The 17,162-nt window shown below is 41.2% G+C and overlaps 1 protein-coding gene across 1 annotated transcript in view; it reads right to left on the bottom strand.

Moving 5' to 3' along the window:
- The window catches only part of SERGEF (secretion regulating guanine nucleotide exchange factor), a 157,850-nt gene extending 141,483 nt beyond the window's left edge, over positions 1-16,367 (bottom strand). Inside the window, 8 exon segments of the mRNA XM_074918555.1 lie at positions 5,664-5,822; positions 9,137-9,199; positions 9,374-9,487; positions 10,861-10,924; positions 13,066-13,160; positions 13,501-13,656; positions 14,341-14,479; positions 16,311-16,367. Of these exon segments, the coding sequence (XP_074774656.1) occupies positions 5,664-5,822; positions 9,137-9,199; positions 9,374-9,487; positions 10,861-10,924; positions 13,066-13,160; positions 13,501-13,656; positions 14,341-14,479; positions 16,311-16,334 (814 nt within the window). The 5' untranslated portion in view covers positions 16,335-16,367.
- Between the last annotated feature and the right edge of the window lie 795 nt (positions 16,368-17,162).

Here is a 17,162-nt window from a genome sequence, read left to right on the forward strand (position 1 = left end):
AAGGTAATGACCAGGCTAGAGACACTGAAGAAATCCAAGAGTCAGAAGATCTCTGATCAGAATCACTACTGGACTGAAAAAGTGCATGAAAGTGACATGAAGAGAGTATGAAGAGTGTGTGAGGGGTGGGCGAAGAGTCTGTAAGGGTATAATCGCCCAGGGATTTCTTTGTTTGGAATCGCTCCCCAGGGGCACCCAGCTGGAGCTGATCCTGCTGCTGCACCACTCCTCAATTATTTATCTTTATGAGATTCTATGCACAAGACTCTCCTTTGGGAAACTCTAGGGTTTGAACTACAGAGGAACTAGCACTAGATGCCTGGACTAAACTGTGCTTCTTTAACAATGACATCAAGGGACATTCAAAGATGCACAAATTCAGATGTACATTAAGAATGAGGATTGAGAACATTATTCAGACTATGTCAAGGCATTTTGTTCTTCCAAGACTTTTTAGCTGTAGGCAGTTTTGCATAGGCAGCAGAAATATCATTTTACCTGCATTTTTAAGGTAACTCCTTCTGGATGAAAGAGCTTGGAATTCTTTATCTGAGTTCAAACAAGGCATAATTTCATGTGATGGTACATGAAAAATAGATTAGTGAATGTATTCAGGAAAATACTTACATAATAAAACAGGCCAGATTAAGAAAGCTTATTTATTAGGCATCCCAGGTAAAAAGAAAATAACTTGGTTTCAATTGAAGTTGGTGATTCACCTCTAAGTCTTTAAAAGACTTCTCATGCTATATTTAGGTTTGCCTTTAAGTCAGATCGGTTCTATCATTTCCCAAAGTAGTCTAATTTACATCTTCAGTGTTATAGGCCACAATTTAGCTCTCTTTTAAATGATCTAAGCAATAACCTCTCTTTCAGCAGTTACCCTCAAAGGGTTTGTATCAACTTGAGAAGGACCACAAATTAAAGTTGACATTGTTAAGCAGAGCGATGCAAGACAGCTGCTCGTTATTATTCAAAACTATTATCACCTATACTGCAGTGGTGCTCCTTGTGCCATTAAGCAAAGTGCTGGAAAGGAAGCAAACCATTTTACAAAGAGCTGTTTGAAGAGAATAATACATGCACTTGAAGTCTGAGGTCAGAAGAATGCATCTTGTCTATCCTTCACACAGAACAATAACAGTACTGCCCGTCATAATTAAAAAGCATGCCTGAAAGTCACTTGAGACAAGCGTTCATGCAGAAAATAACAACTAAACCAAAGACACTAACAAGTTCATATCTTATCATCAGAGACCTGATCCAAAAGCAAGCAAGCAGGGTGTCTCAACCTTAATCCTTCAGGACCAACCATCAGCAGCTAGGACCATTGCTACTAGCAGAATAACATCATTTATTTTGAAAGAGTACCAGTGTTGCCACAAAGCCTAACTGTGTTTGTCTCCTCTGTAGGAATCGGTAATCAAGGCAGAAAAAAAAAAAAAAAAAAATCAGTTGTCTTGAAGGATTTTGAGTTATTTTACAGTAAGACTGTCTACAATGGAAATAGTCCAAAAGACACCTCTATGATTAAAAAGAATAAAAAATTGAAGCTGATGAGGATGAAACACACAACATACTATAAAAACATACCTTAACGTCTTTAAGACAAGCAATTTCCGAGGAATTAACTTCTTGTATCTGAACCGCTTTATGATAGAAACAACAGCAAAAGAAAACAGAGTTGACCAAACTCTAAAGAGAAATTCCAAGAAAGAAGACTTTCAAAGCAGTTACTGAAGGAGATAGAATATAGCATATGAAAAAGATGAAGGTATTAAAGTGATTTGAGGTGCAATTAAAGTACCTTGTAAGGACAGAGTGGAAAGAAATGAGAAAAATTTGTGTTCTGCTACAGGCTACAATGCAAAATTTCGTCAACAGCATGAAGGAGAAAAAAGCCTTTTAAAACAGGCTAGTTTACATAAGAGGAAAGCTTAATACAGAAAATATTTATGCTGTGTTCCTTGTTTTCTGATAACAAAGTTGGTAACATGCTTGAACTCACTTTAAAAGTGTCAAACCACTGCATCCATGAAACTGCCTGTTCCTCCAGATGGTTGCTTTTAACATCAGTGTCTCTTTTACTTTTCAGTATTCCATTAGTTCTGCAAGTCAAGTACTGCTCATCTGACAGATAAAGATCAAAATGTCATTTTGAAATGGCAGAGTTTGTGAATTTATGCATGAACAGTGTCCAGCTGTTATCCATCTAGCTCTTCCTGTGTCTTTCCAATGAGAAAAGTTTTAATTTACTGTCAAGACAGCTGCAATTATGAATCTTTTATTATTACTACTCTGACTAGGATTAACGTTCTGGGAAAAAAAAATCCAAACAGAACTCTTAAGTATTTGTAATGGCCTCTTAAATTCCACTATCCTCTGTGGAAAACACATCACTAGACTTCAGATACAGTAACGTAAATGTTAAACTATTACATTTTGCATCTTTGTGAGACCATTAGAAAAAACTTTTCCCTTCTTTCATGCAGCATAACCCCTATACACTGCAATGTCTTCCCAAAGTATGTTCTACCTTCCACAATGAACGAATAGAAGCATCAAACTACAATATCACTTCCTTACACTTTCCTGCGTCCAAAAATCACTGTTTTGTTTCTGTTCCACTGACAGTGGAACTCTCCAGAGTAAAGTGAGCAGGAATTGTTTATATCAGTCATCTCCAAAGTGGAGGGCATGCAGCCCAGAGGATGCACAAGACAATCCATAAGCAGGCAGGAAGAAAATAATAAATAAATTAATATCTTAAATCTATTAATTAAATATTGTTTTAATTTACTTAATATTTTAAGTAGTCTTTATTTTATCTTTGTTTCATCCTTCTAAAAATTTCTATTGTCCATGTTTTATAGTTTGCATAACATTTTATAGTAGTACACATCTACAATTTATAAATAAGTATAAATATCTTGGGGGTCCACGCTCAAAAAAAGAGTTATTGATAGGGGTGCACAATCAATAAAGTTTGGAGACCACTGGTTTATGTGACTTCAGCACCAGGAAACTGAAGAAGCATTTCCTCCTTTGCAAGAATGAGGTAAAAATAATAAAGAACTACGTGCAGAAAAAAGTTTTAAAGTGGGCTGCATTTTTCAGTCACTTAGCTGCAAGTTTCATCACAGGCAGCGAGTGATTTTCAAAAAACAGTGAAGTGCTTAGCTCACACTATGTCTAGCAGTTGAGCAATCCTTGAAAATCCCACGAGATTCTGATTGGTATCTAGAGGCTGCCAAAGGCCATTCAAAAATCTTATTCTGGATGATCTAGGTTCAGGTCCATTGACTTCTGAAGAGATTTAAAATTCTAAATACATAAAAATCTGTTTCAGCAATAACTTTTGCCACTGCATCACTTGGCTAGTTTTCCAATGCAGATGTAAAAAGTCAACCTATTTTTATTTAAATTCCTTTCAAACATTCACCAAAAAAAATCCCTGCTAGTCACTCAACACACTTTTATTTTCTTCTTAAAGACAGCCTACTAAAATATTAACCTAATTTCTGTAATGGCCATGGATAAGTATCAACTAAATGAAACATTAAAGTTACTAAAACTTTCGGGAAGTTTTACTTAGTGGGTATGCACTAACAGTGAAGCAAGGCAATCCATGTTGACAAAACTCTAAAAATTAGGTTATCCTGACTAATGTCTTTTTTCTACTATTTCTGTTCCAGTGAGAATGACATTAAGCACTTTATTCTTTTTTTTTTTTTGAGATAAATTCTTTTACTTCATCTGAAAAGTTTCCAAACAGCACATAGCATTGATTACAGTTCTGAAATTTTCTGTATAGCATCCTCTAAAAATGGGAGTTCGAACATTTCTTTTAAATAGCTAAGAGAGCAGCTAGAGTAATGCAGGTTTTTTACATGACATTTCTCTCACGTACTTTGATGTCAAACAACGAATGCTATGAAACAGAACACTTAACCAATTTGTTTTTCTAGTCATGCATCACATCCCTCCAGATTCTAGCATCAAGAGTTCACAGTATATGGTAATTAAAACCGACACTTTTCTCACAGAGCAAGGGACATTACAGTGTAACTATTTCAGGATCTACAGTTAATAGAACACTTAAGCACATGCTGCCCTTTGGGCACATAAGAACTCCATTTAAATAAAACTACCCATGCTGAAGGCTAAGCACTCCTTGACCCAGTACACATAATTACAGAACCCAGAAAATATCTGTAACAGATCTGTGGCCCCTTCTGCAGTTTTCCTAACAAAGAGGGTGTATCCTGAGAGATCAACGGGCTCATCAGTCTCCAATGTGACCCGAGGAAAAATGCTTTCATCTGCTCTTCATTTCCTCACCTGGCAGTTTAAACAAGGCAAAAGCAGAAATGCACATATGCTACTCCTGCTAATGTAACTCTGGCTGTTCTGTCTGCTCTATGGAAGACTTTCATCCTCTTGTTAGTCTTAACTATTACACCACACTGTGCCACAGGAGAAGCAAATAGCACAGACTGTTCCCATGCAAACACCACAAAATAGTTTCAGATGCCTGTCTTACCTTTCCATCTCACCCGCCTTTCTCTCCCGCCTCTGCATTTCAAAGCAGGGCAACAATACAAATGCATTCAGATGACCTTCATCAGATTAACCATCCTTTTACACACGAATGTCATTACTATGTAACCTTCCTCTTATCTCTTCCTAGGAAAGAATCTAACCCTACAGCCCTTGGCATGTGGCAAGCTTTCACACTGTCCTCACTGGAAAGGTTCCCAGGAAGGTACAGCTTCAACATTAAATCTTCTTTCACTTCATCTTCAAGGGATGCTCTTCAAGTCTAATGATGCCCTTTCTTTATCTGCCTTTTCTAAATATTTTCTGGGTTTGACCACAAACACATACAAATCATCTTATTTTAGTTTATTGACTTCCTTCTGAACACATGATTTTTATTTGTCCTTAGAACACTTCATTACAGAAGAGCAGAACAAAAAAGCTAGGCTCACTCTTCAAGTACAGAAAGGTTAGTACAGTGTGCAAAGCCATGTAATCTATTTCACTTACTGCAACGAGACCATGTCTTCTCAGAAGAAGCAGCAGAGGGTTCTTGGCTATGCTTGTTCTTAAGATCTTCAGCTAACACTCAGGTAACCTAGGAACAGCACACATCTCTGTCCCCACACCTTTCTTCCCCTTTCCCTAATTCCCGTGCCCCAAATAAGAGTTTTGTCCCTATCTTCCTGCCAAATATAGTTAAATATCTTGGAAGCTGCAGACATATCTCCTACCTCTCTATTTTCTGAAGCAAGTTTTCCACCCACTTCTTTCCAAAGAAGATGTTAGAACTCACCCAGGACAATGATCTTTAGAAGCTCATACATATATTCTGGTACACCAGTAACCTGATGACGCAGAGGCTGCATCCCTCTAGCATGCACATGCAGGTGCTACTGCATTTAGGAAGATGATATGCCCCTTGACCTATGAGTGCAGTAACACTTCAGGGAGAGAAGTCAAAGGATGTCTATCTTCATCATTTTTAAGAAAACAACCACTGCTCAGATGAAACTGCAAAACTCTGCATCCAACCAGTATCAATGAGAAAGAACACTGTTTGCATGCAATAAAGGCAATATACTTTTTTCATGCTATACGCTACTGCTTTTTAGATATCCTACCTGTTCGTGCCACCAAGTGGGTCCAGCCACACCAAACTGCGCCAACCTTTTCACATGAGAAAAACTGAGTCTCAATCTTCTTGGGCTCAGCAAGAAAGATTTCTTTGCTCGCTAGCTGCCCATGTTTGTTGCTACCCCAGACATACAGGTGTCCTTCATCTACAATAAACAGAGAAGTAAAATTTGTTGAAAGTGACAGACATAGAACACCACCAGATACAGGTTCCGTCTCAACTCAGTGACAGTGAGGAAAGAACAATGTTTCATTTAATTTGTGTTTTTACTGTATGCTTTTTCCTAACATTCTTTACCACATGTGTGCACACTGTAACTAGGATATCTGAAATATTTGCAAGGGCCTTAACAACACAGCCTGTTTTCTGAGGGCCACACTGACTCCCTGAAACAACCAGACCTTTCAGGTCAAACTGCCTAGACCTCAATTCTACTGTGAGCCTCTCAAAGAAGACTGAAAGATGTTTATAGCAAAGGCTATTTTTTATTAGAAAACTAACCACAGTAGTCAACTCCTCCAATAAAAAAAAAAAAAAAGCATCTTGAGGGCACTCACTGAGCAGTCCCTCTCAGTCCACTCTGTTCTTGCAGGCCAGCTTTTACCTCCACTCCAAACCTTTGATTCAGTGCAGTAAATAAGTTTCTGAATTGCAGCAAATACTATACCTGGGACTCTTCAAAGCCTGGCTGGCTGCTCCTGCTCTGTGTTACAGTCTCCCAGCCTCTCTAACAGAGCTATAGACTCCTAGCTCTGCTCATAACTCTGCTGCCTTCTTCAGCTTCAGCAAATTCAGGAAATCCCCCAAAGCAGGGACAGACTAATACTCCTTGTCTCACCTTGCACAGTCACTTCTTAAAGGAACTGGACCTGCAGCTATGAACATACAACTAAAGCAGGTACCACCCACCACAAGGCAAAAATCAAAATATTATCAGACCTCAAAACCATGCTAGACCACTAGCAAGAGACTTATGTAAGTAGTCACTTGTCTTCCCAACCCCTTTTCTAGAATAAGCATTTGTGCAAGTGCACACTCCAGGATTTCACCCACATGGATCATTATATTTACAGAAACATCCACACTGCTTCCTATGTTTCATTGGTGCAAGTCAGAGTTGCTCACAGACTAAAACCCAACTGACATAAAAAGATGACTGTTCAGGTAAATCTAGGTCTTCATGTTAAAAAAACATAATCCACACTTAACAAAACATGAGCTGTGTCAGGCCTCCTGATGTCCTCTGTCACTCCATACAAGCTGCAAGCGTAAGAAACATGTGAAGTACATGATCAGGAGCCCAGAAAGACTGAAAGCCATATGGTTTCCAAAATGGTATTGTTCAGAGCACACCTGCACAACACTCAAGACTTCTGGAAGTCTCAGGCCAGCACTGAACTCTTTGCGAGCAGCATGACAAGTAAATCTTTCAGAGGGGAAAAAAAAAAAACCAAACCTGAAAGTTGGACTTGAGCAACAATATATTTCATGATCTCGGTTTGGTAATGGTAACAGAAAGAATAAGCCAGGAATTTCACTATACCACTGCTGGTGAAAAATAAGGGAGAAGGGGGGAGGTGGGGGAAGCCAATACTTGTCAAGTTACACATTACTGACAGTCATCTGCAGGACTTCCCACATTCCTCATTAAAACAACACAATTGAAATTAAAAGGAAAAACAAGCAATTGTTTCATTTGAATTCTCCGCTAAAATTGATAAATTCCTTCCCAGAGTGAAACACACTCACCTTCTGGAGAAAAAAAAAAAAAAAGAGGTGACAAAAGAAACTCGTTTCAGCAAAGAAAAACATTATGGTCATTCACGTTTCCACAACTAATATGCACTGCCTGTCGCCTCCTTTCCTTCTCCAGAAGGTGTGCTTGCTTTATCCTGGGAAGTGCCATATGCTCTTACCCTCATCTCATTTCTTGAGTAGGGTTTAACAAAAACTTAGACACTAAGACTCAGCACCATATTCCCATGCTGGAGGTTTGAGACCAGTTTGGATACAGGCAGACTATCATCCTTTTTTTAGAGGAACCGTCATGCACGTTTACAACAACTCACTTCAACAGTTGTCAAAAACCTGCCTGGCTGCAGGTGTTTGGTATCCTACCAGCAGGTGGCTCATGAACCAGAGCCAGAGGAAACTGCATCAATGTGAGAATCCTAGGAAAAAAAATCCCCTTTTAAACACATCATGCAGTTGTATCTTTACTATATCAAGTATCTTTAAAATACAAAGTATTTAAAGTAATAACAAGTATCTTGAAGGACGAAGGGCAGCAATAGCATCACGTTATTGAAGTCTTTGGGCACTTTGATCCCTCTGCTGCCAAATAGACTGCTCTCTTAAATAAAACACAAAAGCATAAAAGAATAATCTGTTCACTCTAAATAGAGTGCTAATTAGCTAAAGTAGGTTCTACTTGTCCTTACAGCTGTTCTTCACTAATCGCACATACACTTTGCATCTCAGAATTCAATACAATTTACATCTTGGAACTTCTCCCCATACAACTAAATCTCTGTAGATCTGCATAAGCAAATACTTCAATGCTCCTTTAATGATGACAGAGGTACCAGATGGCTGCGTATTTGCTAAGAACTTGTTCCTATCAAGTTTGGCAAAGACTTGTCTTCATAAGGTTCAATAAATTTTCCACGCTTCAAAACTGTAAGATTTCAGCATGAAAAGCTAGTGTTTCCTCTTCTTCCCCCACCCCCAGAAAAAGTCTTTATTAGACTTTGATTATGGGATACTTAATACTCCAGCATAGGAGCACTGCCTAAAGATCAAAGAACAAATGGCAGACACTATGGAAATGCCCAAGCGATTAGAGCAACTTCCTACTGCTTTAAATAAGCCTTGTGCTCCTACACTACCTCACACAGATCTGCACGCTGTTACATCAGAGCTAACTAAGATGCTCCAGACCATCTCATGCCCCCACACAGCACAGCCCCACGCAGAGGCATGAGCTCACGCAGAAGCAGGACAGCCACAGCAGTCTTTCTTGGGACAATCACCTAACATCCCCATTCTCCATGGACAAAAGGTTGCACTGGTTCCAGCACTACACCATCCAGAGTTACCCACTGGGTCGTCATGCTGCAGCTCCAGAGACTCGCCCAACCATGCGCTTCCACAAATCCTTTCAGAGTTTCTAACCATTAAGTAAAGAGCTCAGACCCTTACTCACACTTACTCCTATGGGCTGTCACACCTGACCCCAAGGAAAACCACACAGAAATCAGAGAACATGATTCAAAACATGAATCCAGCTCTTAAAAAAAGTAAAGTTCTGAGAATCCAAAACTATTATAAAACAATTAACCAGTACTAACTACGTCAGATCAAATTTTACCAGTCTAACCAAAATTGACAAACATTTCCAAAGCACAAAAACCTTTACAGGATGAGACAAGGACTTTCATTTCCGTACCCAAGACCTACCTGTGAGCGACACCGAATGATAGGAGCCTGCAGCAACTGTCTTCACCTTTACATCTTCCAGGCCTAGAGAAAAATTTGTACAGCAGGTATCATTTCATGCATAGACACACATACAAACTTAACAGGATGAACTTTATAAGAAAAGCTTCTGCTTTATAATAAGAGGATGTTACACATCACTCCAAATTATATTTCTGCTCTATCCACCTTTACAAAAGAATCATACTCCTGAATTACCTGTTACTTCACAGGGTTCCTTTGCTGTCAAGAACAGGGGGAGGGTTTTTCCTTGGTTTGCACGCTTTGCCCGAGATGCCATGCCAGTTCCCCACTGAAGCACCAAACCACTCTCTTTCCAGGGTAAACACAGAAGAGATTAAAACGCATCAACCACCACCAAAATCACTTCACTCATTCACTAGTTTTAAAGTTACATTCACTTCATTTTCACCAATTCAAATTACACTTTAAAAGACCTTTATGCCGAAACATACCAAGTAACTGTGAAGTCATCAAGCAACAAACAGTTGTAGCCTCATTATACAGGTAAGACGACTAAGAAAATACTAAGCAACGTGTCTCAGCTCTGAGGCCTATATTAGGACGTTATTGAGGACTCAGTAACACAAGTCCCATCGCTGTAGCACCCCAAAAATAGATAGAATTTATTTATTACTGCAAGTTCACGGCACTTTCTCTGTACTTTCCTTTTCTTCATGCTAATTTGTTTGTGCAGTCCAGCACACCAAGGAAGTGAAGTCACTTGTCTTCCTAGGAGCTTTCAGAGCCTTGACCCAGCTCTGAATCAAGATGTTCACTGAGTGCAGAGCTCAGGGAAGCTTAACTCCCAATATTCATAAAGCACCACAGGTCCCAGTCTTCTTCGAAGTATCTCCTTTGCATCCTCAGCTAGACTCCACTACCTGGGATCCATACTAAAGTTCATGCAAAACTAAACCAAAGAAAACAGCACATGGAGTTTGCTGTTTCTCAATTTTAACATAGCCATGCCAATTGGAAGGTTTTGATTTCTACAATTATTCAATGAACAAACTCAGAGTCTCTAAGAACTGCAGGAGAAATAGACACTATGACCCTCCCAAGGATACACACAGCAGACAGTGAGAGAAAGAGCCAGAGGACCAGATTTTCAAAGGTGAGTGAAACTAACTCCGAGTAGATCCTTTCCCTCAACCCCCATAAAAGAAAAGCTTCACTCTTGTGATTTTTCCAGATGTCAATTTCAGTTACATCACTAAAAAAGCCACATTTCTCGTGCAGTTCCATTTTGAAACATCTTACACAAACCTAAATCCATTATCTTGCATATTATAATGAATTGAAAATCCTAAGATATTTTGATTGACCAGAAATATTTTTTCCAGACAAACCTTCCTTTTATGTTTGTTTCAAAATAGGATAAAAGAAATCAGTAAGTCTCCTAGCCATCAGAAAATTAACTTATTAATAAACTCTCACTCTGAGTTTTTGGAAAACAGTTCTTCACCATCAATTTCCACAAAGATGTTTCTAGCCTATTTATTAGTCATGTTAATTTGTACCAAAACCTTTGTATAAGATTTTTAGGAGAATTTTCCCTGTGATACTTAAAATAAATAGAAGCTAAAATAAATTTCATTTTCCTTCCCTCCCTCTCCCCCTCCAAGCCACTAAACCCCATTTCATTTGTTACTGAAATGTTATTAAAATTGTGGCATATTTACCTGTAGCAGCAAGGGCATGTCTCAGTCCTGCAGCAACATCCACCACCTTCTCTTTGAGAGACTGCTCAAATAAAAGAAAAATATCTTTTAGCTGCTTTTTGCATTTATTGCCTCTAAGAGCAAAATATGCCAGAGTGGAACGCTCTGAAAATAGTTCTTGCAATTCCAACCTGCATGTCACAATGCATATCAACATTTTGTATATCAAAAGGAGGAAATTTTGGCCAATAAAAATCAGTGAGAACATCTTCTAAAAAAAAAAAAAAAAATCAAGCAAAGGGACTGTATGTACAGCTTTGTGGCAATAAATAGAAAGCCACAGTCAAAACCTTCACATGAAAGAAGGAACCTTGGTGATACAAATATGTTTTTTAAATATAACTCAGTGTTCCTCAAGAATTACAACAAAAACTCCACAGCAAATACCAGCGACAAGCAGCAATGAGTTCCATAAAGCTGTTCAGTCTTACGAAGTCCTACAACCACAAACAATACCACTGATAGCACCACCTACACCTCTGAAATTGCCACATATGATCATGCAAAAGACAACTATAACAAGTCATGTGTCCATAAAACCCGTGAGTTAAGTTTGCAGAAGGTATTTCAATTCTAGCACTTCTCCACTTACGAGTACTCTGCAAATTTATTATTCTTCTCACAGGTGTAACACTATTTAAAATAGATGGCATCAAGCCAAGCATTTAACAGGATACAAATCAAAAGAGGAAATATTCCAGATGAATGCATGGCCTACATGGTCAGGGAGGAGACAGATTCAGATCAGCACTATCAATACTACAATTTTCAAGGCACCATTCTGGAATGATGCTCCAAGGAAACATCAAGGATACAGAAACATCAGGTGTTAATCCTTATACACCAGGGATTACCTCAGGGGTCAGCTCTCCTCCTACATTAAAAAAGCAAAGGAGTATCTGATATGAGCCATGAGGCTAAATTTCTTGCCTGAGAATCCTTCCTGCTCTGAAGTTACTAGTTTCAATAGACATGAGATGTTGTGTGGATGGAAAAGAGTTTCATTAGTGTTTTCCAAATAACAAATGATGGTGTAAATTAGTGATTAATTAGAATTCCTGTGAGAAATTTATTTAAACTGTTAGGCTTATAGCCAACAACAGGAAAGCTTTTCTGAGGTTACAGAAGTCTCAGTACATAGTAGTTAAAACATTTTAAAGCAATTAATTTGGAGCTATTCCCCACTCACACTCAGCAGTGTCTCACCTACAAGTATCACCACAGATTTCCACATGATTTACAGGAACAACAGGAGTCAGAATCCAGCCTTTAGCATCTACAATTGAAGGTACTGGACAACAGAGAAACCACTACCTAACGTTTCCGTCCTGTTTTCTTGGAAGCAGATATCGTTTGGTAAATGCTGGATGTTAGATAAGAAGGAAGTCAATGTACTTGTTAGTTCCTTTACATGCAAAAGTAAACAATATTTTAATCTCAAAAGTGATAAAATTAAAGTTTGTTCTCTCAGGTCTAGTCTTCCCACAGCTACATACTTTCTCGCACTACTCTTATTTTGGGGGTGACTATACTTCTTTTTACAGCCAAGCAATAACACTACAATCCTCATATTGGAGGAAGAAACTCTGACTGTTATACTCAAAAACCCACCACATACCACCACTGCACAAGAACCACAAGAGCAATAGACCAAAAGAATTGGAATAGGTAACTTTGTTGAACTCCATCATACAATTTCTTTTTTTCAGGGGTGGATTATTGTTGGTTTGTTTAGTTTTGCTTTGAACTATTAATCACAAACCTCCAATAATCTAGTACTACATATCTAGTATTTTACAAACTTGATGTAAAACTTCAGCTGGAGTAAATTTGCACAGTTTCACTACCTTTAGTATCACTTCACATCCTCTGAGCATCAGACTCATTCTGCAGATGTTATCAGAATACATTATGAAATGTTATAATCCCTAGTGGAAGAGACAGCTTTCTGTTAGAAGTGGGAAACTTCTTCACACAAGAAAAGCAGCCTTAGGTTCTCATTTCTGGGTCAATGGTCCTTTACTTTGTAAATTTGCTGTAACAGGCTCTATAAAAAACAGTTGAAGAATCTGGCTTAAAGCCCACTGAGGTCAGATGATCTTTACAAGTTGCTGGAAGCAATATAAAGCACAGAGCTATGAAGCACAATTCCTTTTAAATCTTTACCTCAATTTTTTGTGGAATCAAGCACGGACCTGAAATTTGAGGAACTCCTAATTGTCCAAAAGAGTTAGACCCACAGGATAGAACTAGGCCAGATCCTGCAAAATAAAGTGTTAGAGCCTGATCAGTAAATTCACAAGCAAAAGTAAAGCACTGCAACATTCTAACAAGCAAAATACCACAGCCAAGCAGCTCAAAACAGGACCTAGCACGTCCCATTCCAAAGCCCTTGAGCCCATAGACTTCACATCTTCCACACCATGTTCAGTACAGGTCTGAAGTTCACTGGGATACAAGGAACACGGAGTAATTTACTTTCCAAGGGAAGCAGTTAAAACCTGTGAGTGCCTGGCCATCACACAAGCAATAGCAATATGGAACTCTGAGCACTCTCTCTAGATCAAGATATTTCTTTGGCTCTTAGAGAGACCGATTTACCTATTAATATGATTGTAAAATCCCAGCCACAGGCAACTTGTTTTACACAAAAGCCAGACAGGGCAGTGCACAAAGTAAAATGCAGTACATCCTCTGCATGATTCAATCCCAACTGCCCATCTTTGTTATGGCCACATACAAAGAGTTCTCCTGCACCTGGGAAAAAAAAAAAAAAAAATCATGTTCCACTTCACAGACTAAAGAGACAAGCTTATATCCACCAGATCCTGTGACAAATAAGGATAGCAATTATGTGTCATTTTAGGCACAGCAATTAAGCAAAAAGCAACAGTTATTTCTGATGCATCAGAAACATTTCTGAATAAGTACAGCTATGAAGAGTTGGCTTTGTCAAGGCAGACAATCCATATGGTAAGACGCAAGATGAACTTTTTTATCACATTCACATCTGTCTGTAACCTTTCTTTCCCATAATCAGCTATGGCATACAGCAGAACCTTTCAAAGACTAAATATTAGCTTCTGCTCCTCACCTTAAAACTTCTCAAGATTGAACAACCTCTCACTTGACTCCTTCCTCCCACTCCCCTATCCTCAATACAGAAAAACTGGCTTCTGTGTATGAAAAGCTGTTATATGAAACAGGTTAAGAAACAGTCCTCACATAGCTGTAAAATAACCGCACAAAATAAGCAAAACGGGAATTTCCCCAGTTTTCCCAAAATACTGAGTTAACCGGCACAGTTGTTTTGCAACTAAGAATTGAACTTGCTCAGAAACGGAAGTCACAGATAGGTGGCAGCACCAAATCAACAGGGAAACAGGAGAAAAAAAAAATTGTTTAGAAGTCATACACTCCTTGCAAGTGCAATGTTTTTACCAGAGATAACTGCAGAATGTCCCCCTCCTCCGGTAATGCTTTTAATGTCTTGACATTTGCAGGAAACATCTTTCAGTGACTGAGGTACCAGCACATCCTCTTTATGCCCAAGACCAAGCTGTCCATAGCTGTTTGCACCCTTCAAATACACAAAGAAAAATATTTTATTTTAAAGTTAAAAAAAAAAAAAAAGACACAAATCTGCACCTAACAGCGAACAAGCTTACTGGGCACATGTCACAGGTTACCTGCCAGGATTTGTTCCCGAAAATCCCCAAAAATGGCAATCTTCATTCTTACTGCTGTCACACAGGACGCCCAGAATTGGACAAGGACTGTGCTAAATCTGCTGTCATTAAGGCTGCCTGTGCAATCCCAGTATTCTAAGGAACATACTGAAATACATCCTGGTAAGACTTTAACTGCAAGCTAACAGTTACCAAGGAGGAAAGCCTCATTATCAGGATGATTACCACCTGTCTAATTTTAATGCTAATGATTCCCACTCACCACTAAGATCTTATTAATGCCAGTGCTTTCTGGTAGTCCACCTCCAAAATGACATCAGAAAGACATGCTACCTTGTTCTGGCACCTAAATGAGTAAAGCAGAAACACTCATCCCTCATTAACTAGGTCTTTTAACTTAAAGTGGTCAAAATTAAAATATACCTATTATAATTATTACAAATTTATAAGATTATAGCCACTAAACCAATCATAGAAAGCAAGCACTGACAACATGGTAACATGTCAAGGAATTTCTTAAACTTTATGAAGTGTCCCACAGCTTGAACAGCAACCTTCATCCACCAAGGGGGATTCAGTAACTTTCCTAATCCACACACTGCAGTAACAGCAACACCCACATCGCTCCCAGCTGGTGACTCCGAGGGGGGACCTGCCCTACCTCATCTGTGCCCCCCCATCTACTCTCCCTTTGCCACACCACCCCCACCCCCCCCAAAGATGCAGCACTTGGTGTATCTTAAAAGGAAACATTTAGCAATAAGCGTTTCGTACCTACAGAAACGACATTTTAAACAAAAGCATGAGGCTGCTCGCCTCAGCCCACCGTTAGCAAGTGGATGAGGTGTCAGGGGTCGAGCTCAAGAGGCAGATCAAGCTGTTCTCTCACAGTCACTACTAGCGGTGGACAGTTTTAGAGTGTGTTACTACTTATCAGCCGCGATACTTTTCAGAAGGCGTGTCACAAGCTCTCATTTTAGCCTATAACTTGCAATGAATTTTCAAGTCTTCAATAACAGGCAAGCTGAGATAAGGTGCAAAAATAAAACAGGTGCCCGAGGAACAGTGAGCCACACACGTGTACCCCAAGACTGCCGTACCCATCTTCATTTACCCTGAGCGGTGGTTATTCCCCACCGCGAGCACCGCAGAGCAAAGCGAGCTAACAAGGACAAGCGACACCCGGCTGACGGCTCTCAGCCCTCCTTTGCTCATCGGGAAAAATTACGGTTCTGAAGAGCCACACAGGGGGGGGAAAAAAAAAAAAAAAAAAAAAGTCTTTATTTCTTTGGAAGAGCTCAGGACTTCTCCCCAGGCCACGCGGTTACAGCGCACCGCGGCGGGTCCTGGCGGTGGAGGCGGGCGGCGCCCCGGCCCCCCGGGGCACAGGCCCGGCCCCGCTCCGCCCCGCGGCGGGCCCACAGCGCCGCCGCCAAGCGAACCGCGGCGAGGGCGGCGCGGAACAACTTCACCACAGCGCCTGTTCTGCTCCGGGGAGGGCGGAGCGCGGCTCGGCCCGCCCGTCCCCTGGGCAGCGGGGCGAGGGCCGGCCGCAGCCCGCACGGCCCCGCCGCAGCCCCCGGCAGCGCGAACGGCCGCGCTCCGCGTCCCGCCCGCCCCCCGCCCGCCCAGGGCCGCGCCGCTGCGCGGGCGGAGCCGCCACCTCGCGGCCGCGGGGCAGGGGAGCCCCGGCCCGGCCCGCCGCGCCCAGCGCCCGCTCACCCATGCGAAGAGCCGCGGGTCCATGGGGCCGCCCGCCCCGGCCCTTCCCGCCGCGCCGCAGGCCGGGGAGGAAGAGGCGGGGCGGGGGCGGGCTCCGGCGGGGCCCCGCCTCGGCGCGGGGGCTCCGTGGGGAGCGCGGCCGCGGCACCGGCACCGGGCGGCTTCGCCTGTCGAGGTCCCCGTCACCGGCTGGTCCTCTCGCAGCCCTGGGGAGCGCTTTGGCTGCGGCCCGGGGGCCGCCGGTCCCTGCGCTCCGCCGGCTCCGGCCGCCGCTTCCAGCACCCTCCGCCCGGGGGGGGCGGGGGAGCTCCCGCCGGGGTCCCGCCCTCAGCGCTCACCCCTCCCCAGAAACACAAGACAAAGCCTTGAAAAAGTGAGGGGGAAACAAGTCACTCCTTCACACCCGCAGTCCGAACGGAACTAGGTCACATGCGGCGTGTCTGAACCACCCCATAAACCATATAAACCCCTGGGCGGGAGCGAGCGATTTCTCTTTATTGCTACGGTGCGGAAGTAAAGCGGGAATTTGCTTTTAATAATTACCAAGTCATTTATTTCACTGGCATTCAAAACTTCCACAATAGTTTAAAATACTTAAATTATTACTGTTCTACATAGCCAGAAGGTTTGGGTGCGTGAAGCCAAACATACACGTTGGAAATGCATCTTCTCTGTATTACTTTCAGCAGGTTACTTAATTTTTTGCTACAAAAGTGCAAATAAAGACACAATTGCTGGTTTTCCAATGTATTCAAAATAGGTGCTAATTTACCAAGTATAAGGTTTCCTACTTCAAATGTGTACGTAGTTCAGACAAAGATTGGAAGTAACGCAGATCTATGTATATTCCAA

Source organism: Athene noctua, chromosome 14 (genome assembly GCF_965140245.1).
Source record: "Athene noctua chromosome 14, bAthNoc1.hap1.1, whole genome shotgun sequence".
NCBI lineage: Eukaryota > Metazoa > Chordata > Aves > Strigiformes > Strigidae > Athene > Athene noctua.